This window comes from Scyliorhinus torazame, chromosome 12 (genome assembly GCF_047496885.1).
Source record: "Scyliorhinus torazame isolate Kashiwa2021f chromosome 12, sScyTor2.1, whole genome shotgun sequence".
In the NCBI taxonomy this organism is placed as follows: domain Eukaryota; kingdom Metazoa; phylum Chordata; class Chondrichthyes; order Carcharhiniformes; family Scyliorhinidae; genus Scyliorhinus; species Scyliorhinus torazame.
The window spans coordinates 1,600,675-1,621,431 of NC_092718.1; the positions used below are offsets into that span (position 1 = coordinate 1,600,675).

At 50.4% G+C, this 20,757-nt stretch overlaps 1 protein-coding gene across 1 annotated transcript in view; it reads left to right on the plus strand.

Moving 5' to 3' along the window:
• LOC140387310 (signal peptide peptidase-like 2A) overlaps window positions 1-20,757 on the plus strand; it is a gene marked incomplete at its 5' end in the record, with an annotated part of 88,348 nt that overhangs the window by 10,967 nt on the left and 56,624 nt on the right. The window contains 3 exon segments of the mRNA XM_072470239.1: window positions 8,802-8,956; window positions 9,855-9,951; window positions 10,760-10,861. Coding sequence (XP_072326340.1) covers window positions 8,802-8,956; window positions 9,855-9,951; window positions 10,760-10,861 — 354 coding nt within the window.

A 20,757-nucleotide genomic window follows, 5' to 3' on the forward strand; every position in this document is an offset into this window, starting at 1 on the left:
CCATTTTCTTGCCCATTCACTAAGCCTGCCCAATCTCCAGTAACCTTCTTGCATCCTCCTCAACTTACATTCCCACTTAATTTTGTGTCATCGGCAAATTTGGAAATATTACATCTTGTCCCCACATCCAGATCATTATTCTAGATTGAGCACCTGTGGCCCAAGCACTGATCTTTGCGGTACTCCACTAGGCACAGCCTGCCAACCTGACAATAGCTCATTTATTCCTATTTTGTTTTCTATCTATTAACGAATTCTCAATCCATACCAGTATGTTATCCTCAAATCCATGCGCCCTAATTTTTTTCACTAAGCTGTGTGGGACTGTATTGAAAGCCTTCTGAAAATCCAGATACCACCACTGGGTCTCCTTTATCTACCCGACAAGTAATTCATAGGGTTTCATGGAATTTATAGAAAGAGGTCATTCGGCACATCTAGTCTGCATGGCCCTTGGAAAGAGCACCCCACTTAAGCCCACACTTTCAACCTATCCCAGTAACCCCACCTAACCTTTTTTGGACACTAAGGGCAATTTAGCTTGGCCAATCCACCTGACCTACACATCGTTAGACTGTGGGAGGAAACCGGAGCACCCGGAGGAAACCCACGCAGACACGGGGAGAACGTGCAGATACCGCAGAGTGACCCAAGCCGGGAATCGAACCTGGGACCTTGGAGCTGTTCAGCAACTGTGCTAACCACTGTGCTACCCTGCTGCCCCATGTCCTCAAAAACTCCCAAGTTTGTAAAATCAATTCCCCTTCCATAAATCCTTGTTGACTTTGCCCAATCGTATAATTGTTTTCCAAATATCTAGTTAGCATATCCTTCATTAATATTTTTTAAAAAAAAATTTTTTTTATCGCTTATTGTCACAAGTAGGCTTCAAATGAAGTTACTGTGAAAAGCCCCTAGTCGCCACATTCCGGCGCCTGTTCGGGGAGGCTGTTACGGGAATATAAGCAAATTACTATGGATGCTGGAATCTGAAACCAAAGAGAAAATGCTGGAAAATCTCAGCAGGTCTGGCAACATCTAACATTCATCTGGCAGCAGATTCTAACATTTTCTCTACTAATACCACACTAACAGGTCTGTCGTTCTCCGTTATTAACCTTTAATCCAATTAATTTTTCGAATGCTATCTCTTTGTTAATACTAATTTGTTTTAGTTCCTTATCTTCATTAATCCCTTGGTTCCCTCGTATTTCTGGGAGGTTTTCTTAATCTTCTTTCATGAAGGCTGGCATAAAGCAATTTTTTAGTTTCTCTGCCATTTAATAATAATACTCATTATTGTCACAAGTAGGCTTACATTAACACTGCAATGAAGTTACTGTGAAAAGCCCCTAGTCGCCACATTCCGGCGCCTGTTCGGGTACACAGAGGGAGAATTCAGAATGTCCAATTCACCTAACAGCACGTCTTTCGGGACGTGTGGGAGGAAACCGGAGCACCCGGAGAAAACCCACGCAGACACGGGGAGAACATGCAGACTCAGCACAGACAGTGACCCAAGCCGGGAATCGAACCCGGGACCCTGGAGCTGTGAAGCAACTGTGCTAACCACTGTGCTACCGTGCTGCCTTCTCCACATATGTCCTGGATAATCTTTTCCTTTTCACATACCTAACAAAGCTTTTATAGTCCACCTTTGTTACTTGCTAGCTTGCATTCACATTCTCTTTCCCTTTATCAATTTCTTGGTCGTCCTTTGGATTCTAAATTGCTCCCAATCCTTGGGTTTTACGGCTTTTTCTGGCAGCCTCACAAACGACTTCATTTCAGCTCCTGCAATCGTTACCGTTTGTTAACTATGGTTGATCCGGGACTTCCGGGTGCGGCGATGACCAGCTGAGTCGCACGTTTCGGCAGCTCCCTGTGAAACGGACTTTTGGGCTCTTGATAGGAGCCCCAACGGCAATTTTGACGGCTAAAAACACTGTGCGGTGAACCAGAAGGGAATCCCCCCTGGATACGGATGGAAAAAGGAGGAGAGAGTGGCCAGATTGCAGTGGATCCTTTAGAACAGCGGCAAGGAAGGCAAGCAAAAACCAAGATGGCGTCGGAAGGTGGCAGTTTAACATGGGGCCCTGAACAACAAGAGTTCTTGAAATGCTGTGTGGAAGAGATCAAAAAGGAAATGAAGAAAGAGCTGTTGGCCCCGATACTACAGGCGATCGAAGGGCTAAAGGAGGAACAAAAGACCCAGGAGCGGGAGCTTCGGGTCGTGAAGGCAAAGGCAGCCGAGAATGAGGACGATATACAGGGCCTGGTGGTGAAGACGGAGACGCAGGAGGCACATCAGAAACGATGTGTGGAAAGGTTGGAGGCACTGGAAAACAACGCAAGGAGGAACAACCTGAGGATTCTCGGTCTTCCTGAAGGTGTGGAGGGAGCGGACGTCGGGGCATATGTGAGCACGATGCTGCTCTCGTTAATGGGAGCGGAGGCCCCGGCGGGTCCGTTGGAGGTGGAGGGAGCATACCGAGTGATGGCGCGAGGACCGAGAGCAGGAGAAATTTCCAGAGCCATAGTGGTGAGATTCCTCCGGTTTAAGGATAGAGAAATGGTCCTTAGATGGGCAAAGAAAACTCGGAGCAGTAAATGGGAGAACGCGGTGATCCGCGTTTATCAAGACTGGAGTGCGGAGGTGGCGAGAAGGAGGGCGAGCTTTAATCGGGCCAAGGCGTGCTTCATAAAAAGAAGATAAAATTTGGAATGCTGCAACCGGCAAGACTGTGGGTCACATATCGAGGGAGGCACCACTACTTTGAGACGGCGGATGAAGCGTGGACTTTTATTGTGGAAGAAAAACTGGAATGAGCGGGTTATTAAAAAGAACGTTCGAACAAAGTGGTGGGGCGAATGTGGGGGGCGAAGAGGGGTTTTATGTACTAATCCTGCGATGTGGTAACTTTTCTCTCTCCCACAGGTGGTGATGGGGGGAGGAGGGGAGGTGGAGGAGATGGGGCGTTGGCCATTGGGGGCGGGGCCAAGGGAGAAGCGCGGGCTTGGTTCCCGCGCTATGATAATCATGGCGGGAAGAGAGAAGCAGGAAGGAGGGGGCGTCGCACGGTGCGAGCCGAGGTCACGGGGGGAAGCCGGGGTCAACCAGAGTTTGCTGACTTCTGGGAGCAACATGGGGGGAGTAATTACGCTAGCGGGGGATCTAGCGGGGGGGGGTGGGAGGGGGGAATTACTGGGTTGCTGCTGCTGGGGAGAGGGGGGAGCTGGTATGGGAGAGGATGGGCGGGGGGGCACCGCCTGGGGGAGATACAGCTGCGTGGGAACCGGGTGAGGAGCTGGAAAAAGGTGATGGCTAATCGACAAGGGGGGGGGTAGGAAGCCCCCCAACTCGGCTGATCACGTGGAACGTGAGAGGGCTGAACGGGCCGATAAAGAGGGCACGGGTACTCGCACACCTTAAGAAACTTAAGGCAGATGTGGTTATGTTACAGGAAACGCACCTGAAACTGATAGACCAGGTTAGGCTACGCAAAGGATGGGTGGGGCAGGTGTTTCATTCGGGGCTAGATGCGAAAAACAGGGGGGCGGCTATATTAGTGGGGCAGCGGGTAATGTTCGAGGCAAAGACTATAGTGGCGGATAACGGGGGCAGATACGTGATGGTGAGTGGCAAACTACATGGGGAGACGGTGGTTTTGGTAAACGTATATGCCCCGAACTGGGATGATGCCAATTTTATGAGGCGGATGCTAGGACGCATTCCGGACCTAGAGATGGGAAAGCTGATAATGGGGGGAGATTTTAATACGGTGTTGGAACCAGGGCTGGATAGGTCGAAGTCCAGGACTGGAAGGAGGCCGGCAGCAGCCAAGGTACTTAAAGATTTTATGGAGCAGATGGGAGGTGTAGACCCGTGGAGATTTAGCAGACCTAGGAGTAAGGAGTTCTCGTTTTTCTCCTATGTCCATAAAGTCTACTCGCGAATAGACTTTTTTGTGCTGGGTAGGGCATTGATCCCGAAGGTGAGGGGAACGGAGTATACGGCTATAGCCATTTCGGATCACGCTCCACACTGGGTGGACTTGGAGATAGGTGAGGAAACAGGAGGGCGCCCACCCTGGAGAATGGACATGGGACTAATGGCAGATGAGGGGGTGTGTCTAAGGGTGAGGGGGTGCATTGAAAAGTACTTGGAACTCAATGATAATGGGGAGGTCCAGGTGGGAGTGGTCTGGGAGGCGTTGAAGGCGGTGGTTAGAGGGGAGCTGATATCAATAAGGGCACATAAAGGGAAACAGGAGAGTAAGGAAAGGGAGCGGTTGCTGCAAGAACTTTTGAGGGTGGACAGACAATATGCGGAAGCACCGGAGGGGGGACTGTACAGGGAAAGGCAAAGGCTACATGTAGAATTTGACTTGCTGACTACAGGCACTGCAGAGGCACAATGGAGGAAGGCACAGGGTGAACAGTACGAATATGGGGAGAAGGCGAGCAGGTTGCTGGCACACCAATTGAGGAAAAGGGGAGCAGCGAGGGAAATAGGGGGAGTGAGGGATGAGGAAGGAGAGATGGAGCGGAGAGAGTGAATGGAGTGTTCAAGACATTTTATAAAAAATTATATGAAGCTCAACCCCCGGATGGGAGGGAGAGAATGATGGGCTTCTTGGATCGGCTGGAATTTCCCAAGGTGGAAGAGCAGGAAAGGGTGGGACTGGGAGCACAGATCGAGGTAGAAGAAGTGGTGAAAGGAATTAGGAGCATGCAGGCGGGAAAGGCCCAGGGACCGGATGGATTCCCAGTCGAATTCTATAGAAAATATGTGGACTTGCTCGCCCCGGTACTGGCGAGGACCTTTAATGAGGCAAAGGAAAGGGGACAACTGCCCCCGACTATGTCTGAAGCAACGATATCGCTTCTCTTAAAGAAGGAAAAGGACCCGCTACAATGCGGGTCCTATAGACCTATTTCCCTCCTAAATGTAGATGCCAAGGTCCTGGCCAAGGTAATGGCAATGAGAATAGAGGAATGTGTCCCGGGGGTGGTCCACGAGGACCAAACTGGGTTTGTGAAGGGGAGACAGCTGAACACGAATATACGGAGGTTGTTAGGGGTAATGATGATGGCCCCACCAGAGGGAGAAACGGAGATAGTAGTGGCGATGGATGCCGAGAAAGCATTTGATAGAGTGGAGTGGGATTATTTGTGGGAGGTGTTGAGGAGATTTGGTTTTGGAGAGGGGTATGTTAGATGGGTGCAGCTGTTGTATAGGGCCCCAGTGGCGAGCGTGGTCACGAATGGACGGGGATCTGCATATTTTCGGCTCCATAGAAGGACAAGGCAGGGATGCCCTCTGTCCCCATTATTGTTTGCACTGGCGATTGAGCCCCTGGCGATAGCGTTGAGGGGTTCCAAGAAGTGGAGGGGAGTACTTAGGGGAGGAGAAGAGCACCGGGTATCTTTGTATGCGGACGATTTGCTACTATACGTGGCGGACCCGGCGGAGGGGATGCCAGAAATAATGCGGATACTTGGGGAGTTTGGGGATTTTTCAGGGTATACATTGAACATGGGGAAAAGTGAGTTGTTTGTGGTGCATCCAGGGGAGCAGAGTAGAGAAATAGAGGACCTACCGTTGAGGAAGGTAACAAGGGACTTTCGTTACCTGGGGGTCCAGATAGCTAAGAATTGGGGCACATTGCATAGGTTAAATTTAACGCGGTTGGTGGAACAGATGGAGGAGGATTTCAAGAGATGGGATATGGTATCCCTGTCAATGGCAGGGAGGGTGCAGGCGGTTAAGATGGTGGTCCTCCCGAGATTCCTCTTTGTGTTTCAGTGCCTCCCGGTGGTGATCACGAAGGTTTTTTTTAAAAGGATTGAAAAGAGCATCATGGGTTTTGTGTGGGCCGGGAAGACCCCGAGAGTGAGGAAGGGATTCTTACAGCGTAGCAGGGATAGGGGGGGGCTGGCACTACCGAGCCTAAGTGAGTATTATTGGGCCGCTAATATTTCAATGGTGAGTAAGTGGATGGGAGAGGAGGAGGGAGCGGCGTGGAAGAGATTAGAGAGGGCGTCCTGTAGGGGGACTAGCCTACAGGCTATGGTGACAGCCCCATTGCCGTTCTCACCGAGGAACTACACCACAAGCCCGGTGGTGGTGGCTACACTGAAGATTTGGGGACAGTGGAGACGGCATAGGGGAAAGACTGGAGCCTTGGGGGGTCCCCGATAAGAAACAACCATAGGTTTGCCCCGGGGGGAATGGATGGGGGATATGGAATGTGGCAAAGAGCAGGAATAACGCAACTGAAAGATCTGTTTGTGGATGGGAAGTTCGCGAGTCTGGGAGCGCTGACCGAGAAATATGGGTTGCCCCAAGGGAATGCATTCAGGTATATGCAACTGAGGGCTTTTGCGAGGCAACAGGTGAGGGAATTCCCGCAGCTCCCGACACAAGAGGTGCAGGACAGAGTGATCTCAAAGACATGGGTGGGGGATGGTAAGGTGTCAGATATATATAGGGAAATGAGGGACGAAGGGGAGACTATGGTAGATGAACTAAAAGGGAAATGGGAAGAAGAGCTGGGGGAGGAGATCGAGGAGGGGCTGTGGGCAGATGCCCTAAGCAGGGTAAACTCGTCGTCCTCGTGTGCCAGGCTAAGCCTGATTCAGTTTAAGGTATTACACAGGGCACATATGACTGGAGCACGGCTGAGTAAATTTTTTGGGGTGGAGGATAGGTGTGCGAGGTGCTCGAGAAGCCCAGCGAATCATACCCATATGTTTTGGTCATGCCCGGCACTACAGGGGTTTTGGATGGGGGTGACAAAGGTGCTTTCAAAAGTAGTAGGAGTCCGGGTCGAACCAAGCTTGGGGTTGGCTATATTTGGGGTTGCACAAGAGCCGGGAGTGCAGGAGGCGAGAGAGGCCGATGTTTTGGCCTTTGCGTCCCTAGTAGCCAGGCGCAGGATATTGCTAATGTGGAAAGAAGCCAAGCCCCCGGGGGTGGAGACCTGGATAAATGACATGGCGGGGTTTATAAAGCTAGAGCGGATTAAGTTCGTCCTAAGGGGGTCGGCTCAAGGGTTCACCAGGCGGTGGCAACCGTTCGTCGAATACCTCGCAGAAAGATAGACGGAATGGGAAAAAGAAGGCAGCAGCCCAGGATCGGGGGAAGGGGGGGGGGGGGGGGAGGGGTGGGGTGGGGGGGGGGGGCAAGGGGTGGGGGGGGGAAGGGGTGGGGGGGGGAAGGGGTGGGGGGGGGAAGGGGTGTGGGGGGGGAGGGGGAGGAACCAGAAGGACTCTCAGGGTTGTTAATATATACTGTATAGTATGTATAGGTCGTTGCTACAGATAATTATATATTGGACTGTTAAATTATATTTTTGGAGAGTGTTACTTGTGACAAGGCAGTTGCCAATTAGGGTTAGTTTTCATTTTTGTTATTTATTATTTATTCATTTTTTGTTTATAAAATAGGTCATTGTTATTTGTGTTGTTATAATATTGTGTAAAGGATGCACAATGTACTGTGTTGGTTGACCAAAAATTTTCAATAAAATATTTAATTAAAAAAAAACTATGGTTGATCCACCCTTCCTGTCATTTTTTTGAGTCTTCGTGGAATGTGTATTTGCTGCACTTAAATACATTGCATGTCTACCATCAAATCACCTTCATGTATTTCCCCAATCCATTCACCCCTCATACTTTCATAATTTCCTTTGTTCAGAATTAGGATCCTAGTTTCAGAATGAACTATATCACTTTGAAGCTTAATGTAAAACTTTTAAAATATAAATTTAGAGTACCAAATTAATTTTTCCCAATTAAGGGGCAATTTAGCGTGGCCAATCCACCTACCCTGCACATCTTTGGGTTGTGGGGGTGAGACTCAGGCAGACACTGGGAGAATGTGCAAACTCCTCACAGACAGTGACCCGGGGCCGGGATTGAACCTGGGTCCTCGACGCCGTGAGGCAACAGTGCTTTTTTAAAAACCTTCTTTTTCAGCGTTACAAAGCCAGGGCTCAGAGTGTGGACAGGGGCAAACCCCTAATCCAGCTCCTTGCCTGCTCCAAAAAACAATTCAAATTGAATCCAATTCATGGTCTCCACAAGAGAGACATACCAGATCCAGTCATTACACCTGACCTCACGCTCATCTTAGCCCGAAGGCCAAGAAGCGATGGAAGCAGTGTTAACCGCTGTGCCACCTTGCCGCCCCAATATAAAACTTTATCATGTTATCATAGAATCCCTACAGTGCAGAAGAAGGCCTTTCAGCCCATTGAGTCTGCACCAATCCTTTGGATGATCACCGTACCGATGTCCACTCCTCCGTCCACCCCGTCCTATCCTCATAACCTAACTGGCACATCTTTGGACTGTGGGAGAAAACAGAGCACCCGGAGAAACCCCACGCAGACACGGGGAGAACGTGCAGACTCTATAGTCACCCAAGGCTGGAATTGAACCTGGGTCTCTGGCAGTGAGGTAGCAGCGCTAACCACTGTGCTGCCTTTATGATGACATGATTATGATCACTGTGGTTTATTTGCTTTCCAGCTACCGGGTGTTAATGGATGAACGATGAGCAGATGTTCTTGAATTTTCTCTACCCTCCAGAAGTAAACACAAAACTGTTTTTATTTCTTTAGCATTTTTATCCCAATGTTTCTTTATTAAGATTGGGTCAGACAAGTCTGTTGGCTGTAGGAAATTAACAAATGTTCTTGTCATTGAGAGTATAATCGAATGTTTCTTATATGACGAGTGCAGAATCTGATTTCAAAAAGTTTACAATCTTATTTCCTTTTGGGATGTAGTGAAAGTTCTTCACCATCTGAGTCCAGACCCCAGGTATATGAAGGGAGCAAGACCAAGGAGACTGGAAACATACTCACTCCAGTTACGGTTGTGATCTTTGTTATCATCTGCTCCGCAATGATTGTCCTGTTGTATTTCTTCTACAAGTGGCTAGGTGAGAACATTGTGCATGGCAATCCACTTGTAAAATAAAACCCCGTGTCATTAATTTCCCTTCGATCTAAGCCATGTAGTTTACTCTTAAACATTCTTTTAACAGTGTTTAAGTTAGAGTATTGATGAATTACAGTGACAACTGAGTCTTTAGTTTGGGAATGGTGAGGATTATAGTGAGTCAGTGCACATTCATTTTACCAATTCCAGAACAATGTGGTAGCTGCACTTAATCGAAACTCCTGGGCGGGGGTTTACCGCACATCCGCTGCGTGTTTTCCCGCGACGGGGTGCAGCAGTGGGATCATCTGGTCCCGATGTTGTCATAGAATCATCGAATTTACAGTGCAGAAGGAGGCCATTCAGCCCATCGAGTCTGCACCACCCCTTCGAAAGAGCACCCTACCCAAGCCTACGCCTCCACCCTATCCTCGTAACCCAGTAACCCCACCTAACCTTTTGGACACGAAGGGGCAATTTATCATGGACAATCCACCTAACCTGCACATCTTTGGACTGTGGGAGGAAACCGGAGCACCCGGAGGAAACCCACCAGACACGGGGAGAACGTGCAGACTCCGCACAGACTGACCCAAGCCAGGAATCAAACCTGGGACCCTGGAGCTGTGAAGCCACAGTGCTCACCACTGTGTTACCGTGCTGCCCCTCGGCGGAGTTTCCCGTTGAATGCTCCCCTTGCAGCCGGGAACCCACGGTAGGGGGCACGCTGCCGGAACGTTCCAGCCTCTCTACCAACCTAATTGGTGGAAAGATTGACAAAGTCTTTATGAATTCGTCTGAGCACAGAAGTAGTTCTAAAAATTCAAACAGAAAATACAGACTGGGCCTGCCGCATGTATGTGGAAAGCTAACTCGAATCTGTGTCCTTTCTCCCTCAGTCTACTTGGTTATCGGCATCTTTGCTTTGGCTGCAGCTGTCAGTCTCTTTAACTGTTTGGCTGCTCTCGTGAAAAGAATCCCACACTGGAAGTACAAGTAAGCTATGATTTTTTTCATTGTCCGACACCTCTGCTTGTGTTCTTCTGAGTACACTTTGTCAAAAGCATCACTTCCATCACTGCAAATTGTGCTTTAATTACAACCATCAGGTTAGTATCTAAGAGTATGTTAGCAGGCATTTGTTCAAGCTAAACTGGTGCATCAATCAAATATTGTCCCCGGGTGTGTTCATTGTGCTACTCAATGGAAGGGGTTAACACTAACCATGTTGTGCTGGGCCGAGGAGCAATGGCTCACTGATAGGAGCATCTGGAGAGCATGTGCCCTAAATGTTGGTCATGGATTCCAGTGCCTCTGGCCCGCATGAGGCAATCAGCACTGGTTGGATTAAACATCAAGCTGGGGTGGGGGGGGGGGGGCGGTGATGGTTAGCACTGCAGCCTCAGGGCGCCGAGGTCCCAGGTTCAATCCCGGCCTCGGGTCACTGTCTGTGTGGAGTTTGCACATTCTCCGTCTGCGTGGGTCTCCCCTCCACAACCCGAAGATGCGCAGGGTAGGTGTATTGGCCAGGCTAAATTGCCCCTTAATTGGAAAAATGAATTGGGTACTCTAAATTTAATTTTTTTTAAATCAAGCTGGAAAGGAAAGATAAAGATTATTCTAGAAGCAGGGACTCTTTTTAAAATATATACCTATAAAGCTGCAAGAAGATTGTTACAAAGATGTAATGCTAAAAGCAAAAACAGATGGGTTTAGCCCAACGTTTGTGCTTTAAACAAGTTCCCATGGTATTGAAAAGACCCAGAATAACATGAATAAAATTGTAACCGTTTTCACCTTTCAGGTTCACTTTTCGTAGAAGAAGTATTGAAGTTCGTTTGCTGATTCTTGCTGTGTTCTGCATAACAATGTCTATTATCTGGCTAGTGTTTCGGAATGATGACAGGTAGGTCTGAAAACACCGATCTTGCAAGCTGTGTCCAGCATACCCTCTAATTGTATCTTTTACTTCCCCATGTACGGTGTACATTGTTTGTGCAGCAGGCAAGAAACAACACTTTTCACTGTATACTGATACATGTGACAATAATAAATCAAATCAAGATCTGATGTGAACTCGGTGTGCTCTATGCTCAGCACCAATTGGCTGTGCCAAAGTACAGCACAGATGGGAAGTATTTGCTTTGTGGGAGGAGACAGTTATTCCCACCAGTCATTTAAGACGGATGGAGAAAACACTTTGTTCTCCATTATCCATAGCATGAACGTTTATTTCTGGAGAAAGAATTGAAAAGCAGAGAAGTTACATTAAACTTGTCGGGAACTTTGGTTCGACCACACGAGGGGTATTGCAAACAGTTCTGGTCTCTTAATGGGATACAAAGGCACCCGAAAATCTGCACGGCCAAAAGCTAGAATGCTGACAGAACTGAGAGGTTGTACGTATCCAGAAAGATAGGCTGAAGTTCTTTGAGGAAAAAGTCCAAGGGGTAACGTAAGAAATTTCTTTGAAATTATGAAAGGGTTTGTTAGGTTAGATGGAGAGATGTTTGCACTTGGCAAGAAATCATGCATATAAGATTGTCACTCATAAATCTGAGGCAATGATGACTTCCGGTGGTGACCATGGAGGAGTAGGTCGCTCATTCGATAGCTCCTGCCTGAGATGGACTTTCGGACTTTTTTCCTGACTTTCCTCGGATTTTATGGGATAGATCGGTGAAGTGGACAATATTAAGAAGGATTCCCTCTCCGATGTATGGCTAATTGGACTAGAAGTGGCTGTGTGAAAAGACTCAGCCTTGATAGAGTGAAGCTGTCGGAGCTGGTACTGCGGCGCAGCGTGGCGCAGGGTCAGGACCGGGGAGCGCGGGGTCAGGACCAGGGAGCGGGGAGGGGGTGCCAGGGAGCGCAGGGTCAGGACCAGGGAGCGGGGGGCCAGGGAGCGCAGGGTCAGGACCAGGGAGCGCGGGGCCAGGACCAGGGAGCGCAGGGTCAGGACCAGGGAGCGCAGGGTCAGGACCAGGGAGCGCAGGGTCAGGACCAGGGAGCGCAGGGTCAGGACCAGGGAGCGCAGGGTCAGGACCAGGGAGCGCAGGGTCAGGACCAGGGAGCGCAGGGTCAGGACCAGGGAGCGCAGGGTCAGGACCAGGGAACGGTGGCTCAGTGGTCTAAGGAGCAGCAGATGAAGTTCTTTAAGGACTGTTTCGCTGAGCTGAAAAAGGAAATGCTGGATCCGGTCAAGGCTGCGATCGATCACGTGGTTTTGAACCATGCGGCCCAAGGGAAAGCGATACAAGAAATTGAGCTGAAGTTGTCCAGCCAGGACGACTATCTAACCGTGCTGGAACATAAGGTAGAGGTGCGACCCAAGAGAATGCAGGAGAAGTTGGAGGACCTGGAGAACAGGTCCAGGAGGCAGAACTTGAGGATCGTTGGCCTCCCCGAAGGAGTTGAGGGGTCGAATGCGGGAGCATATCTGGCGAGCATGCTGGAGACGCTGATGGGGTCCGGGGCGTTCTCTCGGCCCCTGGAAGTGGATGGAGCGCATTGAGCCCTCGCAAGGAAGCCTAAGGCGAGCGACCCGCTGAGGGCCATGGTGGTGCGTTTTCACCGATTTTCAGACAAAGAACTTGTCTTGCGGTGGGCCAAGAAGGAGTGGACATAGAACATAGAACATAGAACAATACAGCGCAGTACAGGCCCTTCGGCCCACGATGTTGCACCGAAACAAAAGCCATCTAACCTACACTATGCCATTATCATCCATATGCTTATCCAATAAACTTTTAAATGCCCTCAATGTTGGCGAGTTCACTACTGTAGCAGGTAGGGCATTCCACGGCCTCACTACTCTTTGCGTAAAGAACCTACCTCTGACCTCTGTCCTATATCTATTACCCCTCAGTTTAAAGTTATGTCCCCTCATGCCAGCCATATCCATCCGCGGGAGAAGGCTCTCACTGTCCACCCTATCCAACCCCCTGATCATTTTGTATGCCTCTATTAAGTCTCCTCTTAACCTTCTTCTCTCCAAAGAAAACAACCTCAAGTCCATCAGCCTTTCCTCATAAGATTTTCCCTCCACACCAGGCAACATCCTGGTAAATCTCCTCTGCACCCGCTCCAAAGCCTCCACGTCCTTCCTATAATGCGGTGACCAGAACTGTACGCAATACTCCAAATGCGGCCATACCAGAGTTCTGTACAGCTGCAACATGACCTCCCGACTCCGGAACTCAATCCCTCTACCAATAAAGGCCAACACTCCATAGGCCTTCTTCACAACCCTATCAACCTGGGTGGCAACTTTCAGGGATCTATGTACATGGACACCTAGATCCCTCTGCTCATCCACACTTTCAAGAACTTTACCATTAGCCAAATATTCCGCATTCCTGTTATTCCTTCCAAAGTGAATCACCTCACACTTCTCTACATTAAACTCCATTTGCCACCTCTCAGCCCAGCTCTGCAGCTTATCTATATCCCTCTGTAACCTGCTACATCCTTCCACACTATCGACAACACCACCGACTTTAGTATCATCTGCAAATTTACTCACCCACCCTTCTGCGCCTTCCTCTAGGTCATTGATAAAAATGACAAACAGCAACGGCCCCAGAACAGATCCTTGTGGTACTCCACTTGTGACTGTACTCCATTCTGAACATTTCCCATCAACCACCACCCTCTGTCTTCTTTCAGCTAGCCAATTTCTGATCCACATCTCTAAATCACCCTCAATCCCCAGCCTCCGTATTTTTTGCAATAGCCTACCGTGGGGAACCTTATCAAACGCTTTGCTGAAATCCATATACACCACATCAACTGCTCTACCCTCGTCTACCTGTTCAGTCACCTTCTCAAAGAACTCGATAAGGTTTGTGAGGCATGACCTACCCTTCACAAAGCCATGCTGACTATCCCTGATCATATTATTCCTGTCTAGATGATTATAAATCTTGTCTCTTATAATCCCCTCCAAGACTTTACCCACTACAGGCGTGAGGCTCACTGGTCTATAGTTGCCGGGGTTGTCTCTGCTCCCCTTTTTGAACAAAGGGACCACATTTGCTGTCCTCCAGTCCTCTGGCACTATTCCTGGAGCCAATGATGACATAAAAATCAAAGCCAAAGGTCCAGCAATCTCTTCCCTGGCCTCCCAGAGAATCCTAGGATAAATCCCATCAGGTCCCGGGGACTTATCTATTTTCAGCCTGTCCAGAATTGCCAACACCTCTTCCCTACGTACCTCAATGCCATCTATTCTATTAGCCTGGGGCTCAGCATTCTCCTCCACAACATTATCTTTTTCCTGAGTGAATACTGATGAAAAATATTCATTTAGTATCTCGCCTATCTCTTCAGACTCCACACACAATTTCCCATCCCTGTCCTTGACTGGTCCTATTCTTTCCCTAGTCATTCGCTTATTCCTGACATACCTATAGAAAGCTTTTGGGTTTTCCTTGATCCTTCCTGCCAAATACTTCTCATGTCCCCTCCTTGCTCGTCTTAGCTCTCTCTTTAGATCCTTCCTCGCTACCTTGTAACTATCCATCGCCCCAACTGAAACTTCACACCTCATCTTCACATAGGCCTCCTTCTTCCTCTTAACAAGAGATTCCACTTCCTTGGTAAACCACGGTTCCCTCGTTCGACGCCTTCCTCCCTGTCTGACCGGTACATACTTATCAAGAACACGCAGTAGCTGATCCTTGAACAAGCCCCACTTATCCAGTGTGCCCAACACTTGCAGCCTACTTCTCCACCTTATCCCCCCCAAGTCACGTCTAATGGCATCATAATTGCCCTTTCCCCAGCTATAACTCTTGCCCTGCGGTGTATACTTATCCCTTTCCATCATTAATGTAAACGTCACCGAATTGTGGTCACTGTCCCCAAAGTGCTCTCCTACCTCCAAATCCAACACCTGGCCTGGTTCATTACCCAAAACCAAATCCAACGTGGCCTCGCCTCTTGTTGGCCTGTCAACATATTGTTTCAGGAAACCCTCCTGCACACACTGTACAAAAAACGACCCATCTATTGTACTCGAACTATATCTTTTCCAGTCAATATTTGGAAAGTTAAAGTCTCCCATAATAACTACCCTGTTACTTTCGCTCTTATCCAGAATCACCTTCGCCATCCTTTCCTCTACATCCCTAGAACTATTAGGAGGCCTATAAAAAAACTCCCAACCGGGTGACCTCTCCTTTCCTGTTTCTAACTTCAGCCCATACTACCTCGGAAGAAGAGTCCCCATCTAGCATCCTCTCCGCCACCGTAATACTGCTCTTGACTAGCAGCGCCACACCTCCCCCTCTTTTGCCTCCTTCTCTGAGCTTACTAAAACACCTAAACCCCGGAACCTGCAACATCCATTCCTGAACCTGCAACATCCATTCCTGTCCCTGCTCTATCCATGCCTCCGAAATGGCCACAACATCGAAGTCCCAGGTACCAACCCATGCTGCCAGTTCCCCTACCTTGTTTCGTATACTCCTGGCATTGAAGTAGACACACTTCAAACCACCTACCTGAACACTGGCCCCCTCCTGCGACGTCAAATCTGTGCTCCTGACCTCTATACTCTCATTCTCCCTTACCCTAAAACTACAATCCAGCATCACTGGACATTAGTGGAGCAGCAGATGGGACAACAGCGAGGGGCGCATCTATCAGGACCTGGGAGCGGAGCTGGCCAAGAGACGTGCTGAGTTTAACTGGGTGAAGGCGATCCTCTTCAAGAAGGGGGTGAAATTCAGGATGCTGTATCCAGCGCGGTTTTGGGTTACGCACGAAGACCGGCACTTTTACTTTGACACTTAAGTCTTGAAGGAGTTATGTGGCGGCAGTTTGTAATTTTTGTAATTCTTGTATCGGTACAAATAAGACTGCATGTGGTTCTGGGTTAAGTATTGGGCTGGGGTGGTGGTTTGAGGGTGCTTTGATTTTGCAGAGATTGGATGCAGAGTGGGGAGGGGAACCCCGATTCTGTGGGAGGTTGGGTCTGGTTTCAAGCGATTGTTTCTGCATAGGTTTATGTTAATTTCTTTTACTTGAGGTTGTTTACTTACTGGGGACTGTGATGTTTTTAAATGGTTTATGCATGTCGGGAGAGGGGTTCGAACAATAAGGAGCCAGATGTTTGACACCAAGGGCGGGGGCTGACGGGGTCAGCATGGGTCAACTGACTCTTGGAAGCGTGGTGGGGGGGTGCACATGTGCTAAGATGGTGCTTGACCTGGGGGATTAGGTTTCCGCAGCTGTTTGGGGGGGGGGGGGGAGGGGGAGGCTGCTTCGCTGACGGGAGGAACTATTATCGGGGAACAAAAGGGAGGTCGGGGGCGGTTGCTGCTTGTGGGGGAGCTCGGGGAAGCGGGAAGGCGCGGGCTCAGCTGCCCCCAAAAAGGTTATGGCTAGTCGGCGCGGGGGTGGGGGGGGGGGGGGGAGAGCCCCCAGTCCAGGCTGATTATGTGGAATGTGAGGGGTTTGAAGGGGCCGGTCAAAAGGGCTCGTGTTTTCGCACATTTAATGGAGCTGAGGGCAGACTTAGCAATGCTTCAGGAGACACATCTCTCTAGATTATTGATCAGACGAGATTGAGAAAGGTCAGGTGTTTCACTCTGGGCTGGACTCAAAGACCTGTGGGGTAGCGATATTGATCAGCAAGCGGGTGGCGTTTAAGGCTGGAGGAATTGTGGCTGCTAAGGGGGGTAGATATATTATGGTGAGTGGGAAGCTGGAGGGTGTACGGGTGGTGCTTGTAAATGTATACGCTCCGAACTGGGACGATGTGGGATTTATGAGACGGGTGTTAGGCAAGGTCCCGGACCTCGAGTCTCACGGCCTGATCATGGGGTGGGAGGGGGGGGCTTTAACACGGTCTGGACCGGTCAAAATCCAGGACTGGAAGGAGGCCTGCCACGGTGAAGGAGTTGAGGGGTTTCATGGAGCAGATTGGGGGGGGGGGAACCCATGGAGATTCGAGCGGCCGAGGGCGAAGGAGTTTTCGTTTTTTTCTCATGTCCATAAAGTTTACTCTCGCATTGATTTTTTTTTTGTTCTAAGCAGGGTGCTAATTCCGAAGGTGGCGGGGACGGAGTATTCGGCGATTGCAGTCTCTGATCATGCCCCGCATTGGGTGGATTTGCGGTTGAGTGAGGAGAGAGGGCAGTGCCCGCTCTGGAGACTGGATGTGGGGTTGTTAGCGGACGAAGCGGTCTGCGGGCGGGTGAATAAGTTCATCCAGAATTACCTGGATACAAACAATACGGGAGAGGTATCAGCAGCGGTGGTTTGGGAGGCTCTGAAAGCAATTGTAACAGGGGAACTAATTTCGATTCGGTCCCGTAGAGAAAAGGTGGAACGAGCAGAGAGTGAGAGATTAGTGGAGGAGATACTTCGAGTGGATAGGAGATATGCGGAGGCCCCGGACGCAGGGCGCTTGAGGGAGCGGCAAAAACTACACGCAGAGTTTGAGTTGTTGACCACGGGGAGAGCGGTGGAACAGTTGAGGAAGGCAAAGGGGGCGGTCTACGAATATGGGGAAAAGGCGAGCAGGATGCTGGCGCATCAGCTTAGGAAGAGAGAGGCGGCCAGGGAGATTGGGGCAGTAAGGAATAGGGAGGGTAACATGGTCTTGGACCCAGTGGGGGTGAACAACGTTTTTAAAGAATTTTATAGCAAACTATAACAGTTGGAACCCCCGCTTGGTGTGGAAGGGATGAGGCAGTTCCTGGATCAGTTGAGGTTTCCGAGGGTGGAGGAGGACCTGGTCGAGGGGCTGGGGGCCCTGATTGAGGCAGAGGAAATGGTTAAAGGACCGGAGGGCATGCAGTCGGGCAAGGCTCCGGGGCCGGACGGTTACCCGGTCGAATTTTATAAGATGTTCTCAGAGGTGTTGTGCCCACTGCTGGGGAGGACCTTTGATGAGGCTAAAGAGAAGGGAATCCTCCCCCCCCCCCCCCCACGATGTCGCAGCCTCAATTTCGCTCATCCTTAAACGAGAAAAAGACCCGGAGCAATGTGGGTCACATAGGCAGATCTCAAAATAACACAATCGCACTGAGCAAGATATATACACGGCAAAATGGTATATTTACATAGCTTTATACACTGGCTCTCGCCCGCACGTGCCAGTTTCCCCCACCCTCCATGTTATCTCTTGCTCATCCATCCCCTCAAACAATCTCTCGTTCCCTTCCCCCCCACCCCCCCTCCCCAGGGTTGCTGCTGACCGAACTTCCTCTAACGCTCCGCGAGGTAGTCTAGGAACGATTGCCACCGCCTGTAGAACCCCTGCGCCGACCCTCTCAAGGCAAACTTAATCCTCTCCAGCTTTATGAACCCAGCCATGTTGTTTATCCAGGCCTCCAGGTTGGGGGGCTTCGCCTCCTTCCACAATAGCAAAAAGGGGCAGCACGGTAGCATTGTGGATAGCACAATTGCTTCACAGCTCCAGGGTCCCAGGTTCGATTCTGGCTTGGGTCACTGTCTGTGCGGAGTCTGCACATTCTCCCCGTGTGTGCGTGGGTTTCCTCCGGGTGCTCCGGTTTCCTCCCACAGTCCAAAGCTGTGCACGCTACGTGGATTGGCCATGATAAATTGCCCTTAGTGTCCAAAATTGCCCTTAGTGTTGGGTGGGGTTACTGGGTTATGGGGATAGGGTGGAGGTGTTGACTTTGGGTAGGGTGCTCTTTCCAAGAGCTGGTGCAGACTCGATGGGCCGAATGGCCTCCTTCTGCACTGTAAATTCTATGAATCCTTCGCCGGGCTACCAGGGACGCAAAGGCCAGAATTCCGGCCTCTTTCGCCTCCTGCACTCCCGGCTCATCCACTACTCCGAATATTGCTAGCCCCCAGCTTGGCTTGACCCGGACTTTCACCACCTGAGATATTGCTCCCGCCACTCCTCTCCATAACCCCTCCAGTGCCGGGCATGACCAAAACATATGGACATGGTTCGCCGGGCTCCCTGAGCACCTTCCACATCTGTCCTCTACCCCAAAGAACCTACTCAACCTCGCCCCCGTCAAGTGCGCTCTGTGAACCACCTTAAATTGTATCAGGCTGAGCCTGGCACATGAGGAGGAGGAATTGACCCTACCCAGGGCATCAGCCCACAAACCTTCCTCGATCTCCTCCCCCAGCTCCTCCTCCCATTTACCCTTCAACTCTTCTACCAGCGCTTCCCCCTCTTCTTTCATCTCCTGGTGTATTGCCGAAACCTTGCCCTCCCCGACCCATACACCCGAGATCACCGTCTTGAATTTCTCGTGCTGGGAGTAACGGGAATTCCCTGACCTGTCGCCTCACAAAAGCCCTCACCTGCATATATCTAAATGCATTTCCCGGGAGTAACTCAAACTTCTCCAGTGCCCCTAGGCTCGCAAATGTCCCGTCAATGAACAGGTCCCCCATTCTTCTAATCCCCGCCCGATGCCAGCCCTGGAACCCCCCCGTCCATCTTCCCCGGGACAAACCGGTGGTTACCCCTGATCGGGGACCACACCGATGTTCCCATTGCACCCCTATGCCGTCTCCACTGACCCCAGATCCTTAGCCTTGCCGCCACCACCGGGCTCGTGGTATACTTTGTCGGCGGGACGGCAGCGGTGCCGTCACCAAAGCCCCCAGGCTCGTTCCTTTACAGGACGCCATCTCCATCCTCTTCCATGCCGCCCCCTCTCCCTCCATAACCCACTTGCGGATCATCGCCACATTTGCTGCCCAGTAGTAGCTCCCTAGGTTTGGCAGAGCCAACCCTCCTCGATCCCTATTGCATTCCAGGAACCCCCTCCTTACCCTCGGGGTCTTATTTGCCCACACAAACCCCATAATACTCCTGCCTACTCTCTTGAAAAAGCCCTTGGTGATCACGATGGGAAGGCACTGAAACACAAACAGAAACCTCGGAAGGACCACCATTTTGACCGACTGCACTCTACCCGCCAACGAGAGCGGCAACATGTCCCATCTTTTGAAGTCCACCTCCATTTGGTCCACCAACCTCGTCAGATTCAGTTTATGTAGGGCCCCCCAACTCCTGGCTATCTGGATCCCCAGAAACCGAAAGCTCCCCTCCGCCCTCCTCAGCGGTAGGTCTCCTATCCCTCTTTCTTGGTCCCCTGTCTGTAATACAAATAGCTCACTCTTCCCTACATTGAGCTTATAGCCCGAGAACTCCCCAAACTCCCTCAGAGTCTGCATGACCTCCACCATCCCCTCCATTGGGTCCGCCACGTACAGCAACAGGTCATCCGCATATAGCGTCACCCGATGCCCTTCTCCCCGCGGACCCCCCCCTCCATTTATTAGACTCCCTCAGTGATATGGCCAAGGGTTCGATCGCCAATGCAAACAACAGGGGGGACAAGGGGCACCCCTGCCTCGTTTCTCGGTACAGCCGAAAGTACTCCGACCTCCGCCGGTTCGTCACTACACTCGCCACCGGGGCGCTGTAAAGGAGCTTAACCCAGCTGATAAACCCTCCCCCGAACCCAAACCTACGCAACACCTCCCAGAGGTACTCCCACTCTACTTGGTCAAAGGCCTTTTCCGCGTCCATAGCTGCCACTATCTCCGCCTCTCCCACCTCCGATGTCATCATTATCACGTTTAAGAGCTGCCGCACATTAGTATTTAATTGCCTGCCCTTTACGAATCCCGTCTGGTCCTCATGAATCACCCCCGGGACACAGTCCTCAATCCTCGTGGCCAGCACTTTTGCCAATAACTTAGCGTCCACATTGAGGAGCGAAATCGGCCTGTACGATCCACATTGCAGTGGGTCCTTGTCTCGCTTTAGAATCAAGGAAATTGTCGCCGCCG